The sequence below is a fragment of the Petaurus breviceps genome, unplaced genomic scaffold, assembly GCF_028583685.1.
Source record: "Petaurus breviceps papuanus isolate PSGF00001 unplaced genomic scaffold, PetGlider_PUasm1.0 90994, whole genome shotgun sequence".
Classification (NCBI taxonomy): Eukaryota; Metazoa; Chordata; class Mammalia; order Diprotodontia; family Petauridae; genus Petaurus; species Petaurus breviceps.
In genome coordinates, this window is record NW_027187393.1 from 1,809,771 (window position 1) to 1,833,188 (window position 23,418).

General features: G+C 50.3%; 1 protein-coding gene across 6 annotated transcripts in view; it reads left to right on the forward strand.

Annotated features, from left to right (window-relative positions):
- PDLIM7 (PDZ and LIM domain 7) overlaps window positions 1-17,128 on the forward strand; it is a 23,485-nt gene extending 6,357 nt beyond the window's left edge. For 3 of the 6 annotated variants that reach the window (XM_069077746.1, XM_069077747.1, XM_069077745.1), the window contains exons 3-13: window positions 3,818-3,969; window positions 5,107-5,137; window positions 6,220-6,383; window positions 7,654-7,787; window positions 9,488-9,524; window positions 11,486-11,544; window positions 11,906-12,134; window positions 15,253-15,433; window positions 15,530-15,650; window positions 15,817-15,932; window positions 16,506-17,128. In XM_069077746.1, coding sequence (XP_068933847.1) covers window positions 3,818-3,969; window positions 5,107-5,137; window positions 6,220-6,383; window positions 7,654-7,787; window positions 9,488-9,524; window positions 11,486-11,544; window positions 11,906-12,134; window positions 15,253-15,433; window positions 15,530-15,650; window positions 15,817-15,932; window positions 16,506-16,592 — 1,311 coding nt within the window. In that variant the 3' untranslated portion in view covers window positions 16,593-17,128. Of the gene's footprint in view, window positions 1-3,817; window positions 3,970-5,106; window positions 5,138-6,219; window positions 6,384-7,315; window positions 7,333-7,653; window positions 7,788-9,487; window positions 9,525-9,774; window positions 10,439-11,485; window positions 11,545-11,905; window positions 12,135-15,252; window positions 15,434-15,529; window positions 15,651-15,816; window positions 15,933-16,505 lie in introns of those variants that run through there. The other 3 variants (XM_069077748.1, XM_069077749.1, XM_069077750.1) reach the window with 3 other exon arrangements.
- The last annotated feature ends 6,290 nt before the right edge of the window (window positions 17,129-23,418 follow it).

Here is a 23,418-nt window from a genome sequence, read left to right on the forward strand (position 1 = left end):
TACTTCTGGGTAAGCTTTCTGTGTACAGAGGATGCTTGAGGTCAGGGCCCTCAGAGTGACCGTGCTTTGCCTGGGAATGCAACTGCCGCTGGCCCCACACTTTCCTGTCTTGAGCTTCAGCCAGACATTGTCCTGTGAGCACAGATCTAGGCAGACCCTGCCTGTCAGAACTGAGTTTGGGGGAACCTAGAGGCAGCCATTCCCAGGAACAGGACCTTCTCTGTCCCCTATGAGATGTGAGGTCTTAAATCTCCTTCTCCTGGACAAGAGATGGCCCCAGGCCCCGAGGACTGAGCAAGGACACTGTTGTGGCAGCCTGCCCATTGTGACCTGAGGGTGTCCTGGCCCCCAGTGGGTCTGTTGGCCCAAGCCCTAGCATCTAGGGGAGGGGCAAGGGTGTGGGTGGTCCCCTCCCTGTGTTCTCAGAGCTGTGACCCTCCCCCGCTCCTCCCTTCCCTGACCCTAGGATTTGAGGCGGAGCTCCTTTTGGGCTCAGGCCTGGCTGATGAGGTAATGTCTGGGGTGATGGGGGGAGGGGGCAAGATGCACTGGGCTGGGAGATGCCTGTGGTTGGGGGCCGAAGGCTGTGGGCCTTCCAGGCCTCAGTCAGTGCCTGCCACCCACTGAAATCACTGCCTCACCCTTGGGTCTCAGGGCCAGAGAAGCAGGCAGTGGTTGAAGTTGTTCTCCTTGGCCTGGAGCTGCTGGGGACCAAGGCACTGGGTGAAGGCCCAAGCCCCAAGTTTTAATGTATCTGTGGGGGAGGCTGTGCCTCCCTGGGGAACAGAGTCATAGATCTGGAAGGGGCCTCCAAGGCAGCTGGTCCAGTCCCTGCCAGAACAATACTTTCTAACATCTTTGACGAGTGATCCTCCAGCCTTTGAATAAGGACCTGGAGTAAAGCCCAGAGCCCTTTCTCCCCTGAAGCAGCCCAGGCCCCTTCTGGTTAGTGCTGAGTGTTAGGAAGGTTTTCCTTATGTCAAGCTTCCACCTGCCTCTTTCCCTTCTACCCATTTTTCCTGAACATTCTGATCTCTAAAAGTCAAGCAGAACAACTATCATCCCTTCTTTCACATAACTGCCCTTCAAATAATAATTAAGATGACTATCTCAGGACATGCCCCAATTCTGCCGTATGCTTGCTGTGTGACCCTAGGTAAGAATTCAGCCTCTCAGATCTCTAGGTAAATCTCTAAGACTTACCCTGCCGAGAGAGTTTGCTTGGCAGAGAGTTTTCTTGTCTGGAGTTCCCTATATAAATAAAATCATAGTTTTCAGGTCCTGTCCCTATCCGTAACAGCAGTAGCTAACATCTAAGGCTTTAAAGCTCTCAAAACTCCTTTCATCTTTGGTCTTCACAGTAATCCGATTAAGTTAGGGGCTGTTAATGTGCCTTTTTTACAGATGAGGAAACTGAGGCTGAGACACATATAGTCATTGGCTCAAGGTTTCACAGTAGTGTCTGAGTCAGGATTTGAATTTAGTCTTGAATTTAATCTTCTAGACTCCAAGTCTAGGTTCTATCCACAGCACCACCAAAAGTCTTCTCTAGGTGGAACATACACCACCCTCCTAGTCCTAGCATGAAATGATCTTCAGGCCCTTTCTCATCCTGTTTCCTCACTCCTGTGTCCTTGCTAGCTTATCCTTTTCTAAAATGTGGTACCTAGAAACTCAATACACCATTCCAGACACACCCTGGCCAGGGCAGGCTGTGGGGGGCTATCACCTCCTGAGCTTTTTGGGTGTCCTGTAACACTTTTAACTCTTTGACCTTGCAGTCCCACTAAAACCCCTAGATCTTTTTCAAGTCAGTTGTTCTCTATGCCCCTCCCCCCAACTTGTACTTGTAAAATTGCTTTTTTTAATCCAGGTATAAGATGTTACATTTCTCCTTATTAAATTCTATCCTGAGAGACAATGTGGCATAGTGGATAGAAGGGGCTGTCCTTGGAATCAGAAAGACCCAGGTTCAAGTGTAGCCTCTGACATTATACTGGTATGTGACCACAGGCAAACCATTTAATCTCTCAGTATCCCAGGAAACAAGTTACAAAATTGTTTCTGATCTGCTTTGATGGAAGGGGAGAAGGTTTCCATTTTGGCAACTCCACACACAGATGAAATCACAGGTTTCCTCAGCCTTTTTTCTCTCATTTTGGATCCTGACTCCATCATCCAACATTATTAGGTATCTGTCTTGCTTTCTATCATCTGTGATCTCTTGTTAAGGATCCCTGGGGCACTCCATTGGAGACTTTCTAGCTGACATTGAACTATTAATAACTACTCTTTCAGTCCAGCCATCCCGCTAGTTGTGAATCCACCTAACTGTTCTTGTCTACTCGAACCTCCAGCAGAGATACCGGAGAGGAGGGAGCTGAATACCTTGAAGGATTTCCGGCAGGGGAGCCAGACCTTTTTTCTGGCTCATGGCCATGGCAGACTTCCACTTAATACCTCTACTTGTCCCTAGTGCCCTGTTCTTAACCTCCTGTAATCTGACTTTCACCCCCACTGAAATCATAGAACGGCAGAGTTAACGAGGGCCCCAGAGACCATTTAATTCAACACTGGACCGCCTTCTTGTCCATAGGTAGCAAGTAGGAGAGCTGAGATTCAAAGGAACTCCACACCCAGGGTGTTTCTATGACAGTGTTCTCTTTGATGTCAGTAGTGACTTTTATTCCTCAACTAACACTTTTTAAAAACATTCTCTGTCCTTGGCTTGCCTGTTACTACTGGTTCTTCACTTAGATATCCTCATTTGCCTGTTCAGGCCTTTTTGGGAGCCTTTGCCTCCCCGCTTTTTGGGAAAGATTAATTCTATAGTATTTTAACTGGCCTCCTGAGTCCAGTCTCTCCCCCTCCCCATGGCCACATGGACAGATCCGACTTAGACATCAACCTTTCTCCAGTACCATCAATGGCTTTTCTTTGCCTGTGGGATAAAGGCCAAATTCCCACCTAGATTTTGGGGAGGTCCACAATCTGGCGGGAGAACTGCCCATGTAGCCTTATCTCCCACACCTCCTCATGTTCCAGTTGGCTCTGCCCTGTATTCTTTGCCTGTGCTGCTCCCTGGGCCTGGAATGCCCTCCCCCCAGATTTTCTTTCAGAATCCCACCCATCCTTCAAGACCTGCCTCAAGCCTTGTCTCCTCCAGGAGGCTTCCCTCTCCCAAATATTCTTGTTGACATTATTTCTCTTCCCTTGAAGCTCCTATAAGGAGAAAGCAGGGTTGGAATTCTGTGTGGTTTGTGGCCCAAGCTGGGCTGAGAGTGTTTGTCTCCTCCCCAGCAGCTGGCCCAAGCCTGACTGGGGTGGGGATGAGGGCTAGAGGGGTGGGAGAGGGCCTCACCACCTACTGGCAGTTGACTCCAGAGTAGGATTCTGGGAGCCCTTGGTGCTTTGGAAAGAATCCTGAATTCAGAGTCAAGAGGATTGTGATGATCATACCTGTTGTGCTACTTTCTATCTGTGTGACCTTTCCTTCTCTGGGCCTCACTTTCCACTATTACAAAACAAGCGAGCTGGATTCTATCTCTGAGATCCCTTCCTGTTTTAATATTTATGTAGTGCTTTAAGGTTTGCAAAGTGGTTTACTTATATTATCTCTCGATCCTCACACAATCAATCCCCTGTGAAGCAGGTGCTAATATTATCCCTTAGTTTATAGAAAACTGAGGCAGACAAAGGTTAAGTGACTTGCCCAAGGTCACGCAGCAAGTAAGTGTCAAAGACAGGATTTGAACCCAGTCTTATCCACTATGCCGTGCTATGTCTGAAATTCTTTCTGTGGTTTTAATTTCTGCAGCTGACTCCAGGGGGCAAGGCGGCTCTGGCTGGAGTGGGTGTGGGGGACTGGGTCCTGAGCATCGATGGGGAGAACACCAGCAACCTGACCCACATTGAGGCTCAGAACAAGATCCGGGCCTGCGGGGAGCAGCTCACCCTCAGCCTCAGCAGGTGTGTGCCGAGGGGCAGCCTGAGCATGGCCTCCGGACTCCTTCTCTGGGTCTGGCCTGGAGGACTTGTTCCTTTTCCGGATCTCCACCCCCCAGTGCCTTGGGCCCCTTTGCTTCCCAGAGTCTTGGGACCACCCTACTTGCCTTACTGAGATGCTGGACAGGTGGCAGTATGTCACAGCTGCAAGGGGCTTAGAGGGCCCTCATCCAACCTCCTTGTGTTACATGGGAGGAAAGAAGCCCAGAGAAAGGCGGTGACCTGCCCCTGGTCACACGGCTAGTTAGGAGCAGAACTAGGATGAGCCCGAGTCTCTCAACTCTTCTCCTGTGCTGCTTGTCATCTTGGGTCTCTGGCCCTCCTGGCTGCTCCAGTCCTTGATACTGGTCCCAGGAACCACATTTTACTACCATGGACCCTAAAACATTTCCTGTTCCCTTTCACCTATTTTCTGCCTGGTCTCAAGAACTTCATTTCACAGTTAGGGCAGTGAGGGGTCCAAGGATGGGGTGAGTTGGTTCCCTGAGGACTTCTTCTGTGTCCAGGGCCTCCAGAACACATACTCACACACACACATACCCCAAAACACACACCCACCACATACCACATACCACACACACCACACAAACATAAACATAAACATACACACACTCTGTCACTGCACAAAACCCTTTCACCAAATGTAAGCCAGAGGGCCCCCCAGACAGATCTGTGGAACTATGTTCACAGGTTTGAGGGTTGAAAGATGGAGACAGCTATCCAGAAGGAGAACCAGGCTTAGAGTCAGAAGGACCTGGCCTCTCTTCTTGACTCTGCTGGTTCCTGTGTGATAAATCCTGTGGGTGAATCCATGTAAACGTTCTGTGCCTCAGTTTCCTTTTCTGTAATTGAGGACAGTACATGGATTGCCTGCTTCCGAGGAGCACAGGGGAAATAATGGATGTCAAAGATTCATGAAGTGTTAGCTGCTTTCAGGGTGTCTGTCTCTGGATGAAGGACCCAGAATGGCTCACCGTGGGGTGAGGGTGACTGCAGTGCCTGGCAGGATCTAGAGAAGAGACCTAGGGGGGCTGATTTGTGAGGGTGAGGGGGACGTACCCTGTCCTGACTCTGAACTCTGTGTTTGTGTATGTCTTTCAGGGCCCAGCCCCTTGTGAGCAAACCCCAGAAGGTAGGTAACTGCTTTTGTCAGTAGGGGGCTGGTGCGGGGGAAGCAGGATTGTAGGTAGAGGGGAAAAATGGAGAGAGCCTGGTTTCCCTGAGGAGAGCCTTTCAAGCGGCTCCTGCCTTCCCCAGGGTTGAGCCCAGAAGAGCAGTGTTGGGGGAAGAACCTGGGTTGCAGGCTAGGCCTCAGCATTGCTACACTCTCCCCTTCCTGGGCCATAATCTGGGCCAGCTCTGTGTCTGTCTTGCAGCTAGGCTGGAGCCGAGTGTCTGAATTTGTTTCTGAAGCTGTGCCTGTTTCTGCATCAGGGTTAGGACTCTGCCTTGGAATTGGGGTGTGGAGACTGGGACTGTTGGGGAGTAGTGGCAGAGGGGTGTGTCAGGATCATGTGGGGTTCTGAATGCCAGGGGAAACAGAGACCTTGGAAAGGCCTGGGCAAGATGAGGTGGTCCTCCAGGGACACTGAGGGTACCCACCTTCTCTGCTTGCTTGGGAATGTTGGAAGGAGGGGTGGGACCCCTTCCCTCAGAAGACCAAGCCTTGGTGCCCCAGGGGGCGGTTCCCACCACTTCCTGGCCCCGCCTGTGTTGGGGTGGAGGAGATGAGCTCATCTCTTGGTGCAATGAGCCCCTCATTAGCTACAGCTTGAAACCTGAGCTTCTGGCCTGCCCCCTGCCTCTGGCCAGATGTGGGGGAGTGGGACACGTGACCAGCCCAACTCTTCTCCTCCTGGGGCCCTTGTCTGTAGAGGCTGATTTATTGTGGGGAGGGGGGTGGCCCCCCACATTCTGGGCATCCTGCCCGCTGGCCTTGTGTGGGGAAAAGCAGAGAGATAAGGACCCTATAAGCCCAGGACTGGCCCCCAGGCTGGAATGGGAACTCTACTTTTTCTGAGCACAGGGAAAAGAGGAGGGAAGAGATGGCTTCTCTGGGCCTTCAGATCTCAAACCGTTCTGGGAAGGTGGGTGTGCTGGGGTTGGGTTGGGCAGAGCCTATGCCTGGTGTGGCCTGGAGCACTGCCTGCCCCCTGCATGCCCTACCCCTCAAGCCCACCTGCTCATGCTGTGCTCTGCTTTGTCTCTGCCCAGGACCCACCCCCCTCTGCTGAACCCCCACGCTATACTTTCACACCCAGTGCTGCCCTCAACAAGACTGCCCGTCCGTTTGGGGCTGCCTCGCCGGCTGAGAGCACAGGGGTGAAGCCAGGGACCTGCACGGTCCCCTCACCCCCCTTCACCCCCCAACAGAATGGGTACGTCGCCAGGGCTGGGATGGGCACAGTGATCAGTGTGCTCTGCTCTCTCTGATGCCTGTGCTATGTGCCTGGCTGCTCTTCCTTTTCTTTACCAAGCTGTTCCCAGAGTCCTTTAGCCTGGGTCAGTGTGGCAGTGACTCCTGGTGATCGAGGCTGAAGGGGCAGATTCAGTTCCTTTGGATGTCCAGGGCTCCTCCTCCTCCTCCCTCCTTTCTGGAGTGGAGGCTGCATTGTGGGAAGGGCTGGGGAAGCACTGGGAGATGCCCTTGACCTTGGGGGTGCCCTAAGCTTTGGTGTCAGAGGCTGCTCGGGGGGTGGGTGGGGTGGGCAGGGGAGGCTGCTCAGACAGGGCAGAGATGGACCTAAAGGCCAGTAGTGCCCTTCTCCCTATGCTGGCACTTGGCTGTGGGAGCCCAGCTAGACTGAGAAGGACAGGGTACAAGGACCTGGCTGTTACACACATACACACCTCTGTAACACAGATAGCCCTCCCCAGTCATTACATGCATGCTGCACAGCCTCAGCCATCATACATACACTCCCACATGCTCATCCCTTTCAGTCATCAATCTTGCCATACACACGCACAAATGCACATGCACACACACACCATCATACCCACGTGTTCATTCTGTACATATCCCCAGCTGTTACATACATACATGCGCACATACCCCCTGCCTCATGCCCACACCCCATTGCATTCACACATTTGCCATCATGCAGATAGTGTCACCCTCAGTCCTTGCAACACATACATCTTCCCAGATGTCATGTCACAAACACACCACCCCCTTACTCCCTCAGTGGACTTAGCCCATTTCTTGTGGCTAATCTGACCTCTTTCCCCTATGTCTCTTCCCCTGTTTCCCTCTGTATGTGTCCCTCTTTTCTCCATCTTTTCCCCTGTCTGTCTGTCTTCTTTGCAGGTGGAGACCCCTAACAAGTCAGTGAGCCCCCCCTCTGCCTGTCCCTCTCTTCTTCCCGGGTCCCACAGGGGATGTATAACCTTTCCCCCTCCCCCTGCTCACCTTCTCCCCTATGCATACCCTTTCACTTAAGCCCCTGGAGGCGAATCTTACCTTCTTCACTGTTTGGGGGCCTCCTCCCCTGCTCTGTCCCCAGCCCCTGGGGTTGTCCATGTCCAGTCCCACTCTTCCATTGTCTCTAGGTAGGGATATGGAGGGAGCTTAGTGGAAGCACAACCAGGGTGGGGTGAGGCTTCCCTGAACCTGGGGGCCTGAGCCAGACCCCACCCTCCCCACAGACAGCCCCTTCGGCCACTCCCTGATGCCAGCAAAAAGCGTCTGACAGAGAACATGGAGGATTGGCAGCCACGCCCTGGGACTGGTCAGTCCCGATCCTTCCGGATCCTAGCCCACCTCACAGGCACAGAGTTCAGTAAGTACACGTGGAAGGGATAGGCTGTTTATAGGACCCAGTGTGTGTTGGTATCCCCAACTCTGGATGGGAGTGGACCCCTGAATTTTACCATCTGGGAAGGAACAACTCAGGAAGGATAGAGTCTGTATCAGTTATGGAAGTATGGGACAGAGACCTTGGGAGTTTTAGAGTACTGAAAGCTTTATATGAATCAGCTGCGTGTGATGTGTCAGCCAGAAAGCTGATGTAAAAGGACCATGCTGTGTTAAAAGGAATATTGGATTTTAGAGTCAAAAGGAACCTCATAGGGCATCTGGTCAAACCCCCATCCCTTTCCAGAGATGAGAAACAGGCCCACAGACTGTCATACAGAGGCCTAGTATCCAGAATGAGGAAGGAAGGTGACAGTTCTGCCATGGTCATCTGAAGTACTGGTATCCAGCTCTGGGCACTTTCCTTAAGGAAGGACTTTTTCCAGAGGAGAGTGACCAGGATCAGGAAGAAACTGGAGACATGTCATAGGAGAGGGCAATTGAAGGAACTATTTCTGTAGCCTGTACAAGGGAAGGACAGGGGTGGGGGTGGGGCACAAAATAATAGCTGAAATTTATCTAGTGAGCAATTAAGGGTTTGCAAATAGGGCAGCTAGGGCACTATAGTGCCCAGAGCACTCATCCTGGAGTCAGAAAGCCTCATCTTCCTGAATTCAAATCCACTCTCAGATACTTTCTAGCCGTGTGACCCTGGCCAAGTCACTTAACCCTGTTTGGCTTGGTTTCCTCCTCTGTAAAATGAGCCAGAGAAGGAAATGGCAAACCACTCCAGAACCTTTGACAAGAAAACCCCAAATGGGGTCACAATCAGACTCAGCTGACTGAAAAATAACAACAAAGGTTTGCAAAGTACTTTATGAAGACATCATCTCATTCGATTCTCCCAATAACTCTGTCAGTTGAGTATTACGTGTATTATCACAGTTTTTCAGATTAGTAAACTGAGGCACAGAGTTCATTTTAAATGGGTTGATCAGTGAGCATTTGTCAAGCACTTTGTGCCCTCGGTCACATAGCACAGGACTCAAATGACTAGTCCAGTGATCTTTTTGGCTTTAACAGGCTCTGCTCCACCACTCTTCACATATTTAGTTACTTAAAGAGCTCTTATGTTGAAGAAAGGTCACAGTTTTTCTGACTGACCCCAGAGGGCAGAACTGGCAACAGTGGGTAGAAATTGTAGAGAAGGCAGATTTTTGTTCCACGTATAAAAAAGACCACTTTCAGAGCTGTCCAAAACCTCAGAGGGCTTCCTCATGCAGCTCCCTGTCACTGGAGGTGTCTAAGCAGCTGGCATGTTCTAGAGAAGGGTTTCCTGCTTTGGTAGGGTCTGGACCAGATGTCCGCTGATGTTCCTTCCTTCCATCTTTGGAATTCTGGACATCTTTGCTGTTCTTTCCCACCTAGGCTGTTTCTCAGTTCCCTTCTGAGGTCCTCTTCCAAGGAGCAGACCAGTCAGGGCTTTTCCTAGTAAGACACTCACTACGTCCAGGCTCAGTTTCCCTGCTGGAGACCAGCTTTCTTGCTTGCCTTGCCTCCCCTTTTGGGGGCCCAGGCTCCTACCGTTTTTATATGCAGTGCTGTGGGAAAGACTGTGCATAAGAGTGGGAGGGCTTATGGGACCTTCCTGCTCTCTAATCTTCTCTCCCTTTCCTGCCTTCTCAGAGCAAGACCCTGATGAAGAGCAGTCGAAGAAATCCAGGTAAGACTCATTGGTCGCAGTTGGCCAGGCCCCCCTGGCTCCACTGGCATTGTCTTGGTCCAGCCCTGCTGCTCCATGATAGCTTCTAGAGAGCCCCACTGATGGGGGCTTTTTGCCAGGAGCATTGTGGACATAGGTGCCTCCCAGAGCAGCAGATGTATAGGCCTAGGGTGGACTTCCTTGCCTTGAAGTACGTACCCAAGGCCTTCTTCTTCCTCCTTCCTTTTTCCTTCTCTTCTCTGTCCCTTAGGGAAAAGTATGTCCTGGAGCTGCAGAGCCCCCATTACACTCGCCTACGGGACTGGCACCATCAGTGTTCTGCCCACATGCTCAACGTGTTCTAGCCCAGACCCTCCCCGCCAGCTCCCTAGTACAGGCCTTGGCTAGCTACCAATCTGCCTGCCTGTGTTTCTGTCACCCAGCTCTCCCACTGACCTTTGCTGTTCCCTCTCCCATTCCCTGAGGCTACTTTCCATCTCAGTCACTTGCCCTAGTGCCCCCAGCCCTGGATACCTCACTTGCCCATTCTTCCATCTCCCCCTGGGGCCCACTTCCCTTCCCTTAGACCAAAGGAGGTTTATGGTAACCCTTTCCCTTCTCTTGACTGGGTCCCTCAAAGCACTCCCCAAATTAGAGGTGGCCTAATGCAGTCTTTGAAAATGTCCATATTTCCCAGACCCTGGGCCTGTGGACTGAGCCTTTCTTTTAGGAGGGCAGTGAACAAGGGCCCTTGTTTGATTTGAGGTCTCAAACTCAGTGATCTGTCACACATTCCCACACTTTTATGGGGTCTCGTAGGGTCATTCTTTGACAGGGACTTCTGCCTGGCTGTACCAGATGTGATGGCCATAGCTGGGAGTTCATAGGGGGACAGTTGGGACTGAGCTGTGGAAATAAATGTCCTTTCTCTCTGTCTCTGTTTCTGACTCTTTCTCTACCTCCTCTGGCTACCTAATACCTTCCTTGGGGCACAGGTGTTGTGGTCAGGGCTACCCGTTTATGGATACAGGAAGATAACAGACTGCTGTCATGAACTGGGTGGCCAAAGGGTTAGCCACCTTCCCTGCCATCTCCCAGCCCTGTTGGGGAGGGAAATCCCTGAAGCCCTTGTCTGTCATAAACAGCTTTGCAGTCCAAACTGGGAAGGGACCTTAAAGATCTCCTAGACCAATTCCTCCATTTTACAGATAGGGAACCTGAGCCCCTAGATGTTAAGTGACTGACCCAGGGACATAGCTAGGACCAGAACCTAAGTCTCCTGACTCATAGACCAGTGCTTTTTTTATGTCACCACATGCCTCCTCATCGTCCTTGACACTTTCTGCAAATAGCCTGGGTCCTTTCTGGCAAAGGGATCTTGGGGAGAAACACCACTAGCCTAGCCCCCTCAGTCTGAGCTGCCCTGAGTGGGGGCCTAGTGTAGTCTTGAACCTTGGGGGCCAAGGGGGTTAGTGCCCCCATGAGCACACATACGCCCCCTACCTTTCCTCATGTTGGGAGCAGCTATCTTTGCTTCCACATTCTGTTGAGTCTTTTGGGAGGAGTGCCTTAGCTGCTCAGGTGTGGGCAGAGGGAGGAGCTCCTTCTCAGCCCTTGCCTTACAGCAGTGGGGAACATGCTGATTGATGCCTCTCCACCAAGAGCCTAGTTAGTCTGAGCTTTTTCTCCTGGTGGGGCCTTGAGTTTGGCTTTAGGCCCTGGATGAAAGCTGGGGCCACCCAAGAGGGTCTTAGCTCATTCATTGCCCACCCAAGGCCCCCTGTCCATCCTGGGAGCCTCAGGTGCCACTATGAGGGTGGGGTCAGACCTAGCAGTGGCGAGAGCTGGCCATAGGGGGGTTACTGTGCTGCCACATGAGGAGCCAGCTGCCCAGTCAGTCTCAGGGTAGACCCACAATTATGGGGAGGGTGGTGCTCCCTGGGCCAGAGCCCCATGTGGAGGTCAACTGGGGATTTTTGTAGCCAGGTACCAAGGACAGATTCCCCGGCCTCAACTGTGCTGACCCCAGAGCCCAGATCTGGTGAGCGGGAGAGTGGAGAGGGTGGGGGGGATGTAATTTGGAACTGATCTCTCCTGGCACATTCTACCCAGAGGGTGCCACTTGTCTAGTAGGGCTTGGCTTGGTATGACATGATGGGGTCGGGGTTGCTCAGGTATCTTTTCCTATGGCTGCTGAGGTTTGGGGGGGTTGGCAAGAAGGGCAGAGACAGGAGGACACTTAGAGGTGACTCCTGAGTGTGCCAGCCTTCTTCTAGAAGTTAGCCTAGTCCTTGAAGGTTGGGGGGAGGGGGAGTCTTATGTCCCTGTGACCAGTGGGATTTGGGTGGAAACCTGGGCAAGGGTCTCCAGGCTGCCTCGAGAGCTGGCCTCGGCCCTCACAGGCCCCACCAGCCCCTGGAGCTCCGGCCCCCCCAGCCGCCCACCCTGGGCAGTGGACCCAGCATTTGCAGAGCGCTACGCCCCAGACAAGACTAGCACCGTGCTGACTCGGCATAGCCAGCCAGCCACCCCCACCCCTGTGCAGAACCGGAACTCCATTGTGCAGGCCGCCCAGCTGGGCCCTGACGGCAGCAAGACTCCTGTGTGCCACCAGTGCCACAAGGTCATCCGGTAGGTGGCCCTCCCTGCGCCCCCATCCCTTCCCCACATCCCAGTGCCTTGGAATCAAGCTCTGCTTGCAGCTCCCTGAGTAGCCTTGGACAAGCTCCTGCTGCTCTAAAAGGAGGCTTTTGGACCAAATGCTCTCTAAAACCCTTTTTAGCTTCAGTACTAGCTCCCATTTCTTCAGCTCCCCCCCCCCCCCTTGTGTGTGATTCTAGTGGTTTAGAGAGCACCCAGCAAGGAAGGCCTTTTTTTCCTTTCTTTTTTAAAAATGTATTTATTTATTTTTAGTTTACAACATTCAGTTCCAAGGAAGGCCTTTTCTCAGTGCAAACTGGTGCCTTGTGTGCAACGTACAGGCTCAGAGACTTACCCAGGGCACCAAGAGCCAGTATGTGTCAAACTTGAACCTAAGCTTTCCTGATTCCCAAGCCAGCTCTTGTCGCCTCTCTATAGCACTTTTCCACTTGCAAATTCAGTTGAACAAACCTTTATTGAGGAACCATGAAAACCAGTCAAGTCAGCAAACATTGTGTCTACTGTGAGTGCAGCACTGTGCTACAAAGAAAGGCAAAAACCAGACGCAGCTCTTAAGGAGCTCCCAGTGAGACAGCATGTGATCATGGACAAACAAGATCCGCACGGGAGAAATTGGAGATCATCTCAAGGGAAGGCAGTGAAATTAGGAGAAGCAGGAAAAGCTTCTTGTAGAAGGTGGGACTGTAGCTGAGACTAGAAGGAAGCCCTGAAGTGCAGATGAGGAGGGAGAGAGCTCCAGGCACCGAGGATGATCAGGGAAGATGCCTGGAGTCCGGGGATGGAGTCTTGTGTGCACACAGCAGCCCGGAGGGATCACAGGGCATATGTAGCAGTCGGAGAGGAGAAAGAGACCAGGTTGTGTAGGGCTCTCAAAAGTCCAACGAAGGATCATATAGTTGATCCTGGAATTCAGCTTAAGCCACTTGAGCTTTTGAATGGGGGAGGAATGACATGGTTAGGCCAGCACTTCGGGAAGATTAGTTTGACGGCTGAATGGAGAGTGAGCAGTACTGGGGAGAGAGGAGGCAGGGAGACCAACCGAGACTATTGGGGTAATTCAGGCAGGAGACGATGAGGACTCAGACCAGGGTGGGGACTGTCAGAGCAGAGAAGAGGGCACATGTTAGAGATAGTGCAAAGCAAGAGATAACAGGACTTGGTAACTGCTTGGATGTGGGGGTGGGGGTGGGTGAGGAGTGAGGAGCAGCAGGTGACACCCGGTGTGAGCCTGGGTGACCAGCAGGAGGGTGGTACCCCAGACAGTAATGAGGAAGTTAGGAGTGGGGGAGGGCTCGGGGAGAAAAATAACAAATTCCATTTTGGAAATGTGTTTAAGATGTCTATGAGACATCTAGTCTGAGATGTCTGATCAGCAGTTGGAAATACTGGACCGGAGGTCAGGAGACAGGTTAGGGCTAGATAAATACATAATAAAGATAGTATTTATATAGCATGGTAAGGTTTGCAAAGCGCCTTATGGATGCTGGCTTCATTTGATCCTCACAAATAACACTGTGAGAGAAGCGTTATTCTGAGCTTGTGTTGGTCTGCTCAGCCACAGTCGGACACACTGGAACATGACCCTAGCATAGCAATGTCATTGTGGTCCTCTTCGAGAACAAAGGATGACAACCAACCAACCGATTGTTATCTCCATTTTTGCAGATGAGGAAACTGGGGGTGACAGGTTAAGTGATAAATGCCCAGAGTCACACAAAGGGTCTGGGACAAGGTTCAGATTTAGGGCTTTCTGATTCTTAAGTCCAGATGTCTATGTACTACACCCACCGCCTAGCTGCTTCTGTAGATATAAGAATCATCTGCTTGGGGCAGCTAGGGGGTGCAGTGAATAGAGCACCGGCCCTGGAATCAGGAGGATCTGAGTTCAAATGTGACCTCAGACATTTAACACTTACTAGCTGTGTGACCTTAGGCAAGTCACTTAACCCCAATTGCCCTGCCTTCCCCTAGAAAAAATGAAAGAATCATCTGCTTATAAACGGTAATTTAATCCTTAGAAGCTGATGAGATCACCAAGAAAAAACAGTATATAGAGAGAAGAGGGCCCAGCACAAAGCCTTGGGGGACAACCATGTCAAGTTAGTCTAGGTCACGACCTAGATGCAGACAGAATCAAGGAGACTGAGAAGGAGCCATCATAGGTGGGAGCAGAGCCAGGAGAGAGCCTAGCTGTATGATGAAAACCTAGAGAGAAGAGGGTGATCGCCACAGAGGCTGCAGAGAGGTCAAGGAGAATGAGAAAAGGCCATTGGGTTTGGAAATTAAAAGACTGCTGGTCACTGTGGACAGAGCAGTTTCAGTTGAATGAGGTCAGGAGCCAGACTAAAGAATCAAGAAGAGAGTGAGAGGAAAGGGGGAATGGAGGCACCCAACACAGAAATAGATGATGGCCTCTGACCTCAAGGAGCTTACCCTCCTGTTAGGAGGGCTGTATCAGGTACTCAAAATAATACAGAATGTTACAGGGTCAAAGAGATCCAGGAAAGGTGTTCCAGGAAAATTTGGACGTGAAATCCCTTTCAGCTGAATGGGGAAATCAGAGAGGGCTTCCTGGAGGAGGCTGCACCTAAACTAGGTCTTGAAGAGGGGATAAAGGTTTCCACTGGCAGAAATGATGCCAGACTTGGGAATTTGGCCTTTGTGGATGCCCACGGATAGGAGGGGGAAGGATGAAAATGGAGAACTACTCAGTAACTTGTTTCATGGGTTCATGATATTAGAGCTGGACACGATGTGGGGTATGGCAGGTCTGGCATCTTCGTTGCACAAAGGAGAAAGTGGAAGCCCAGGGCAGGGAGGGCCTGGCCCAGTAGACAGGGAATGGAGGGGATTCTCGGATTCTGCCTTCCCAATGTGGGCTCCTGTGCCCCCCCATGAGCCATTCATTCCACAAGCCTTTATGAAGTGCCAGCCGGGCTGTGCCATGTGCAAGGGACACGCCCGGGCGCACACACCGGGGCGCACACCCTCTCGTGGCCTCGGGGAGCTCCCATTCTGTGCGCAGCTGGGGACCTTTGGTCCCCCTCCATCCTTGCTTCTGCACCTCTTCCCCTCCCCCCCCCCCCAGGGGCCGCTACCTGGTGGCGCTGGGCCATTCCTACCACCCGGAGGAGTTTGTGTGTTGCCAGTGCGGGAAGGTGCTGGAGGAGGGCGGCTTCTTTGAGGAGAAGGGCTCAGTCTTCTGCCCCAGGTGCTATGACATGCGCTATGCGCCCAGCTGTGCCAAGTGCAAGAAGAAGATCGCTGGAGTGAGCCAGGGGACGGGCCTGGGGGCGGGGCGGGGGCGGGGAGGGGAGGGTCCGGCTCAGAGTCCGGAGCCTGAGCCCCCTCCCTCCCACCCCCAGGAGATCATGCACGCGCTCAAGATGACCTGGCATGTGCACTGCTTCACCTGCGCCGCTTGTAAGACGCCCATTCGCAACCGGGCTTTTTACATGGAAGAAGGGGCGCCCTACTGTGAACGAGGTAAGGGGGGGGCGGGGCAGGGTAGAGTCTGGGGACAGAGCATTGGAAGGCCTCGGGACCCCCGCAGTGGAGGTCGGGCAGGCAGAGGCTGGGGGCATCTCCTCTGGCCTGGGGCTAGCCTATGGAGCCGTAGACCTGAGCGTTCATCTTGTCCATCTTCATCCAGACTACGAGAAGATGTTTGGCACCAAATGTCGGGGCTGTGACTTCAAGATCGATGCTGGGGACCGTTTCCTGGAGGCGCTTGGCTTTAGTTGGCACGACACGTGCTTCGTCTGTGCGGTGAGGGCCCCTTTCTCCTTCTGCAGATGCCCTGGCTGTCTTCCTTTCCAGCTCGCACCTCAGCCTTATTCCATTCCCGACCCAGGGCCTCCACTGTAATGTCCAGCCCCCAGCCTGTCTGGGCCTCAGTTTCCTCATCTGTAAAATAAGGGGACTGGACTTGACCTCTAGAGTCCCTTCTGGCTCTATGATCCTGAGATCCTTCCCATCCAACTCTGAATTCCCTGCCTTGATGCATGATAATGTCAGCTCTGGCCCTTTTTCCCATTCCACACTAGCTCTGGTCTATTCTGACCCTGTCAATCCAGAACCAGCTCTAGCCTTGGTCCCACCCTCTGGGCCATCCCACCTGGCTCAAGCCCAGCTCCAAGGCTTTCCTATTTTTGATGCTTAAGGGCAGTCCTGTTTATATCTTTGGGCTCAGACCAGGTCACTCCACAGTTTGGGGTTGGTCTCTACAGGGCAGCAGCCCTGGGTTCCCTCTCCCTCTTCAGTGTCACTGCAGGGGTATTCCCTACTTGGGCCCTCTCCTTTTTTCTAGATACTCTATGACTGGTCCTCCCTTTTTTCTAGATCTGCCAGATCAACCTGGAAGGAAAGACCTTTTACTCCAAGAAGGACAAGCCTTTGTGTAAGAGCCATGCTTTCTCTCACGTCTGAGCCTCTGTCTGCTGTGTCCTGCCCCACCTAGCCACAGCTTGTGGCCCTGACCATGTCGCCCCTTTCCTGTGTCTTCCACCCTTCCTGAGTCAGGGTGGCCCCAGAGCCTGTGCAGTCCTCTTGCTTTCCCTTTCTTGGGCTACCTCTCTGCACGTGGCCCTAGGACTTCCTTCGAGGCCCAGGGTGGGAAGATGGACATAGACCCTCCCAGGCAGCTGGGGTGATGGCTAGCAACCTGGTTGATTGGGGCGGGGCAGGGAGGAGCCTGAGACCCACTGGAGTACAGGGATATAGAAATACTTGTTCAGAGTTTGTCCAGTGAGCCCCAACCCCATCAAGCAGGAGAGAACTGCAGAGATACTCCGGGCAGAAGCAGACCAAACTATCCCCTCCCCACCAACACTGCCCATCATCTCGGCCTCTGAGATCCCAGGTCCCACCGAAGTAGCAGCTTTTTCCCCCCATGCCACAACCCAGCCTTGGATGCCGAGCCTCTGTTTGCTTTTAGTGCCTTAATAAATCTTTCTGTTATCCTACCTTGGTCTTCAGTGTTCTCCCCTATACACCCTACCCCCCATACTCCTTGTGTAGGACCCCACCCTCCACCCCAACATCTGCCAGGGGACACATGATCTGCATAGTATTTCCAGGCCACAAGAGGGGAGGTGGGAACAGACTGAACAAGGGACCCCTGGGACATTTATGCAAGAACCCTCCCACCTACTTGAAATTCTGCCATTAGTCTGGAAGTCATGATGATGGTGTCGAAGGGAGAGTCCATTTTCAATGAAAGGAGAGCAGCATTGGGCAAAGGAGACACAGGGGACCTGGGGCCTTGGGCAGGCTTTGTGCTCTTTCCTAGGCTTTGGAAAAACCTGAGTTTGAATCCTGCCTCTAACATAAGCTTTTTGGCCAGAGCCTGACTCCTTTCCTCTTCTGCACCTGCATTTCCTCCTCTTCCTTCGCATAACTAAGATCATGGTGCTTCCATTATTCACCTTTCTGGACTGATAAAGAACTCTGTAAACTGGACAGTACTATTACTTCCTCTGCAATTAGGCAAATTACCCCCAGCCTCAGTTTCCCCATCAGTAAAATGGGAATTACTGTACGTGGGTTTTGAGAAGAACGATGCATACATTGTAGGAGCTACAGAGATGCTTTGCATGGCCTTGGGCCCTTTTCTAAAGTGGTTGTTAAAAAAGGAAAAAAACCTTCCAGCTTCTGTCCTGAGTAAGCCTTGGACCAGCACCAGCTAGAGCCTTAGTCCCTAGGCTGTGCTTGACACTCTCTGGTAGCAACACCTATAGCCCTTATAAAGTTTGCAGAGTGCTTTCATCAACTTGCACCTGCGAGGCAGGAAGTGTAAGATTTATTTATTCCCATTTTAGAGAGGGGGAAACAGGCTCAGAAAGGTTAAGTAATTTGGCTGTGGTCGTTTGTATGAGATTCCCAATTGGGGAAGACAATGTCGACACCATGCTGCATACCAGCTTGGGTGGAGCTGGCTGGAGACCCTGGGAGAGGAGAGACTTTTTCTCCTCTGTGGATTTGGTCTCAAAACAGGGGTATCCTCTATTGAAGATGGCATGAAGACTGTTGGATTACCCTTCACCCATTAGGAGTCCCCTGCAAGATGCTTCAGGCTTAGTCAGAAGCTTGAGTTAATGTTAGTCATGCTGGAACCAGGATTGGAACATAGCAGATCCTTTCCATCACTCGCCTCTGGGGTTAACAATACCTTTGGCTCTATGTTCATTTGCACAGCAGAGCTGACGACATTCTGAGCCAGCGGCTGACCAAGGTTTTTATGACTCAGCTTCCTGGCTCCACCTACTCATCCAAATGCTTTAGGATGGTTTCCCTCCTTTTCCCTCCCCTCCTAAGGAGACCAGCTGTAGGCCCAGGCTCCTGCAAACTCAGGAATCCTTCAAGGGTTTGTGTTCCCTCCAAGGGAAGGGGAGGCCTGTTTCCTCACCACTTGGAGTCTGCCTAAATGGGGGAGGGGGAGAAGAAAGGGGGGAGGGAGAGGGAGAGAGACAAGAGAGACAGAGACAGAGAAGAGAGAGGGAGGGAGGGAGAGAGAGAGGAAGAAATTACATGAGAAGCGGACTATGGAACAAATGGAGAACATCAGAGCTGCAAGGAATAAATTGTAGAACTCGTATTAAGTGCTTGCTGTGTGCCAAGCACTATTATCAAGTCCTGGGAATAGAAAAACTGAAAGAGGCTTCAGAGGTCTCTCTTGTTCAGTGCCTTCATTTTACAGATCACAGGGTGATGGATTTAGGGCTGCACAGAGCCCGAGTCCAACCCCTTCATTTTAAAGAGAAGGAAACAGGTTCAGAGAGGTTAATGAAACAACCAAGGTCACAAGAGGGCAAGGATTTTCCTAAGACTTGAACCGCATCTTTGGCCTCCAAAGGAAGCACTCTCTCTTGCTCCCATTCACTGCTTTCCCCCACCCCCATCCCAGCAGGGTTTTCATCAGGCAGATGGAAAACAGAAGTCATCTGCAGGGAGGTGATGGTTGAATCCCCCAAATGGGAGTGTCCTCCCAACCCTCAGTCTCCAGTCAAGCTCTGTTTCCTCTACACTCTTCCCCTTGCCAAGGCAGCAGGTAATGAGGACTGATGGCTTTGTGGAGAGAAGGGGGTGTGTGTAAGAAATGAAGTGACAAAGTTAGACACGTGGGAATGACTGAAGTGAGGTGTCAAGGGTCACTGAAATATTGGCGTTCTCAACAGTAATAGCAGAATGACCAGAGGTGAGGGGAGAACCAAGAAGAGCAATGATATGGACATCCAGGGAAGGATGAAGAAAGAGGGAATGGTTTATGGAATCACATCATCTAGAGGTCAAGGAAGCTGTCTGGGGAAAAATATTGGATTTTGTAATTAGGAGGTCACTGGTGAAACCAAAAATTTGGGAATGAGAGGAGAAAATGCCCTCCCACGACCCTCCCATATTGACTGACCAGTCAATTCAATCTTCAGCTACATGAAGAGAGGTACTACATTTCACTGCATAATTGTCACAGATTTTACGCCAAATTTTTTTTTTTGCAAAAAAGTGGGATGTGACCATTATATGAAGCTTTTTTTAAAAAAGGTGCCAGTTAATTACTTAAAGTTAATTTGTTACTAAACTGTAAAATTAGGATTCACGGAATACTCATGAATATGTTTTTGTTTTGTTTTTAATATTTTTTTTTGCCTTTTGGAGGGGGGATTGCAGGGCAATTGGGGTTAAGTGACTTGCCCAAGGTCACATGGCTAGGAAGTGTTGTGTCTGAGGTCACATTTGAACTCAGGTCCTCCTGATTCCAGGGCCAGTGCTCTATTCACTGTGCCACCTAGCCACCCCTTTGTTTTGTTTTAAATTTTTTTTAATATGTTAAAATTGAATACTGACCATGTATGTGTGCTGACATATGCCACTGGTGAATACATTGCTGCTTTGTTTACGTTTTATGTGGCTTGATGAACAGAACCATACCAGATGACGATTACGTGGTGAAAGGTTATAAACCAATTTTTGAACTAAAAAAAAAAGAGAAGCAACGATTACTAGGTGGCAACGATTCTGCAGTGGAATACGGTACAGTGTCTAGAATGAGAGACATAATAGCCAAATGCTGTCCTCTCCCCTGCTCAAACCACATCTAGGATATTCTGCTAGTTTCTGGGTACTATATTTATAGTAAGCCATTGATAAGCTAGAACATGTCAAGAAAAGGGAGGGTGAAGAATGGTGAAGGCATAGGAGACTGTACCATCTGAAGACTTGTTGGAAAAAAAACTGAGGAGACTGGAAAAAGGAAAGAAAAAAAAGACTTGGAATGGAGGGTAGGGCTAGTCAGTAGGACCAATGTTCAAGTGTTAGAAAGAGGGTCACATGGGAGGACAAGATTCATTTTTTTTTTTTAAGCAATCGGGGTTAAGTAACTTGCTCAAGGTTACACGGCCAGTTATTTCTGGGTGTGGTGCTGAGTGTCTGAGCCCACATTATGATCCAGGTCATCCCGACACTGGAGCCAGTGCTCTTATTCACTGAGCCACCTGGCCACCCCTCGGACTAGATTCGTTCTGCTTGGCCTCAGGGAACAGAACTGGGAACAAGTTACTGAAAAGTGGATTTCAAGGTCAGTAGGCAAATCGCTAAGTGTTGAGGATACAAAGAAAGGTCCTCAAGGAGCTGATACTCTAATGGAGGATAGGCAAAATAACTATGCACATACAAGGTGTCTACAAAGTAGGGGGCAGGGCAGGATGGGACCAAGGAGGGTCGCTTGTAGAGGGTAGAGGTTCAGCTGAGTCACAGAGGATTCCAGGGATTCTAGGAGGTGAAAATGAGGAGGGAAGAGATGTTATAGAGAAGACAGGCCAGGATACAGCTTTGGGGGATATCCACATTTAGTTGGCATGAGCAGGAGAAAGAACCAGCAAAGGAGATGGAGAAGGAAAAACCAGACAGGCAGGAAAAGAACCAGGAGAGAGCAGAATCATGAGAAGCCAGAGAGAGGGTGTCTAGAGGAGGTGGTGATGGACAGTGTCAGGGGCTGCAGACGCATCAGAGCTGGGATGACTCAGAGGGAAATGAAGGTCTTCAAGGGAGGCCACATGGCCACCTTCTAGAGGCCTCATTCCTTTTCTGCTCAGGTCCGGCTGGGAATAGTTTCCCTCTGACGTTCCCTCCATCTCTGAGATTCTGCAATTGTCGGACAAAGCAGGATGAGCATCACTGTGGGACCCAGGAGGTGTGCTGTGTGCTGAGACGGCTGCCATCCTGTGAATGGGATATTGGGGAGATAAGGGGATCTTGGAGGTTCAGTTCAGGAAAACAGTGTGTTCAAAGAGGTGCCTGAAGGTAGAGAAAGGTGTGATCTATGCAGCTTCATTAGACTGAGTCTGAGATAAAATCATAGCAGAGAAGGGTATTTGTATAGATGTGTTTGTGTGTGTGAATAGATATTTGCTTATATATGTTTATGTGTATGTGTGTTATAGGTTGTGTAGGTGTGTCTGTATATGTATGTAGGCATGTGTATGTGTATATTGGTTTGTATATATAGGTATTTGCATATTTGTATGTATATATGTGTATGTATATGGATGTGTTTGTGTATGACTATGTTTATATATTTTGTAGGTGTGCCTGTGGGTCTATATATTTGTGTGTGTATGTACATGTGCGTGCGTGTGTGTGTGAGAGAAAGAGAGGGTGACAGAGAGAGAGACAGAGACAGAGAGAGGGAGAGGGAAGGTGAGAGAGTGAGAGAGAAAGAGAGAGAGAGAAAGTGAGACAGAGAGAGAGAGAAAGTGAGACAGAGAGAGAGAGAGAGAGAGACAGAGAGAGAGAGAGAGAGACAGAGAGACAGAGAGACAGAGACAGAGACAGAGAGACAGAGACAGAGACAGAGACAGAGACAGAGACACAAAAAGAGAAGTGGGAACTAAATACGGTAGTAAGGTCAGTGTAGGCTGCTCCAGTGTCCCTGGTACAAATGGGGCACGTGCTCTCTGGGCAAGTTTTAAAAATTGCATTCCCTCTTTGTGTGTTATTTGGAATCTGAAGCTAGTATGGATGCCTTTACTATCTGGGTTCAAATGATGCTTTTGTTAGATAAGACCCATGGGACCTTGGCTGAGTCACTGACTCTCTCTGGGCCTCAGTTTCTTCATCTGTAAAATGAAAAAGGGACTTCCTAGCTCTGACATTCTATTATTCTGGGATCATTTTAATACCAGAGACTTGAATGATCTCACTCAAGGGTGGAGGCAAGCAGACTTTTCTGTCTTTAAAAGCAAATATATTTATTTAAATATTGTGCTTTTGTCTTTTTTTAAAAAAAATCTCATTTGATCTTCACAACAATCCTGTGAGATAGGTGCTGTTGCTACCCCATTTTACAGATGGAAAAAGTGCAGCAGAGGTTAGGTAACTTGTCCAGAGTCACACAGCTAGTAAATGTCTGAGACAGGATTTGAACTCATCTTCCTTCCTCTAAGTTCAATGCCACACCACAAGAATTTAGATGGATTCTTTTCTCTTAAACTCAAAAGAAACAATTTTAAACATGTGCCATATGACACAATTATTTTGAAAGCAAGGGAAGGGAATAGGAAGAAAAGCAAACAAAAATAAAAATTAAGGAATAAGAAAATTTGCATGTCAGCTAATTATATATTTATTCGTCCTGGGTGGTTGGTTGTTATCCTTGGTTCTTGAAGATTGTTGTCTTTGGTTTTGTCTTTTTAATGATTTTTAAATCAGCACACTTATTCTTAAAGCCATGAAAGTATGCTTGCCTACCCATCGGTGAGATAATTCAAGTCTCATATTGTTGAGTTGTATTTTCAGTCCAACTTCGTGGCCCCATTTGGGGTTTCCTTGGCAGAGACACTGGAGTGGTTTGCCATTTCCTTCTCCAGCTCATTTTACAGATGAGGAAATTGAAGTAAACAGGGTTAAGTGACTTGGCCAGGGTCACACAGCTAATAAGTGTTGGAGGTTGGATTTGAACTCAGGAAGATGAGTCTTCCTGATTCCAGGCCTGGCGCTGTACCCACTGCGCCCCCTAGCTGCCTCCAAATCTCATATATCTCAGTGAATTAAGAAATTGAAGATTTCCATAGGGTGATGAAGAGGTCATGGCAGATGATGACCCATTGCACAGAAGTGAAGAAAAACGTTATTAAAAAAATGTTTAAGTGGGGAAAAAGATGATCTGGTCATGCAGCAGGGCTGAAGGGCAGCCACAGGACAGCCCCTGGCATGGTTTCAGTCTAACCTTGGATGCTTGGGGAGCCTGCCTCTGGCCATG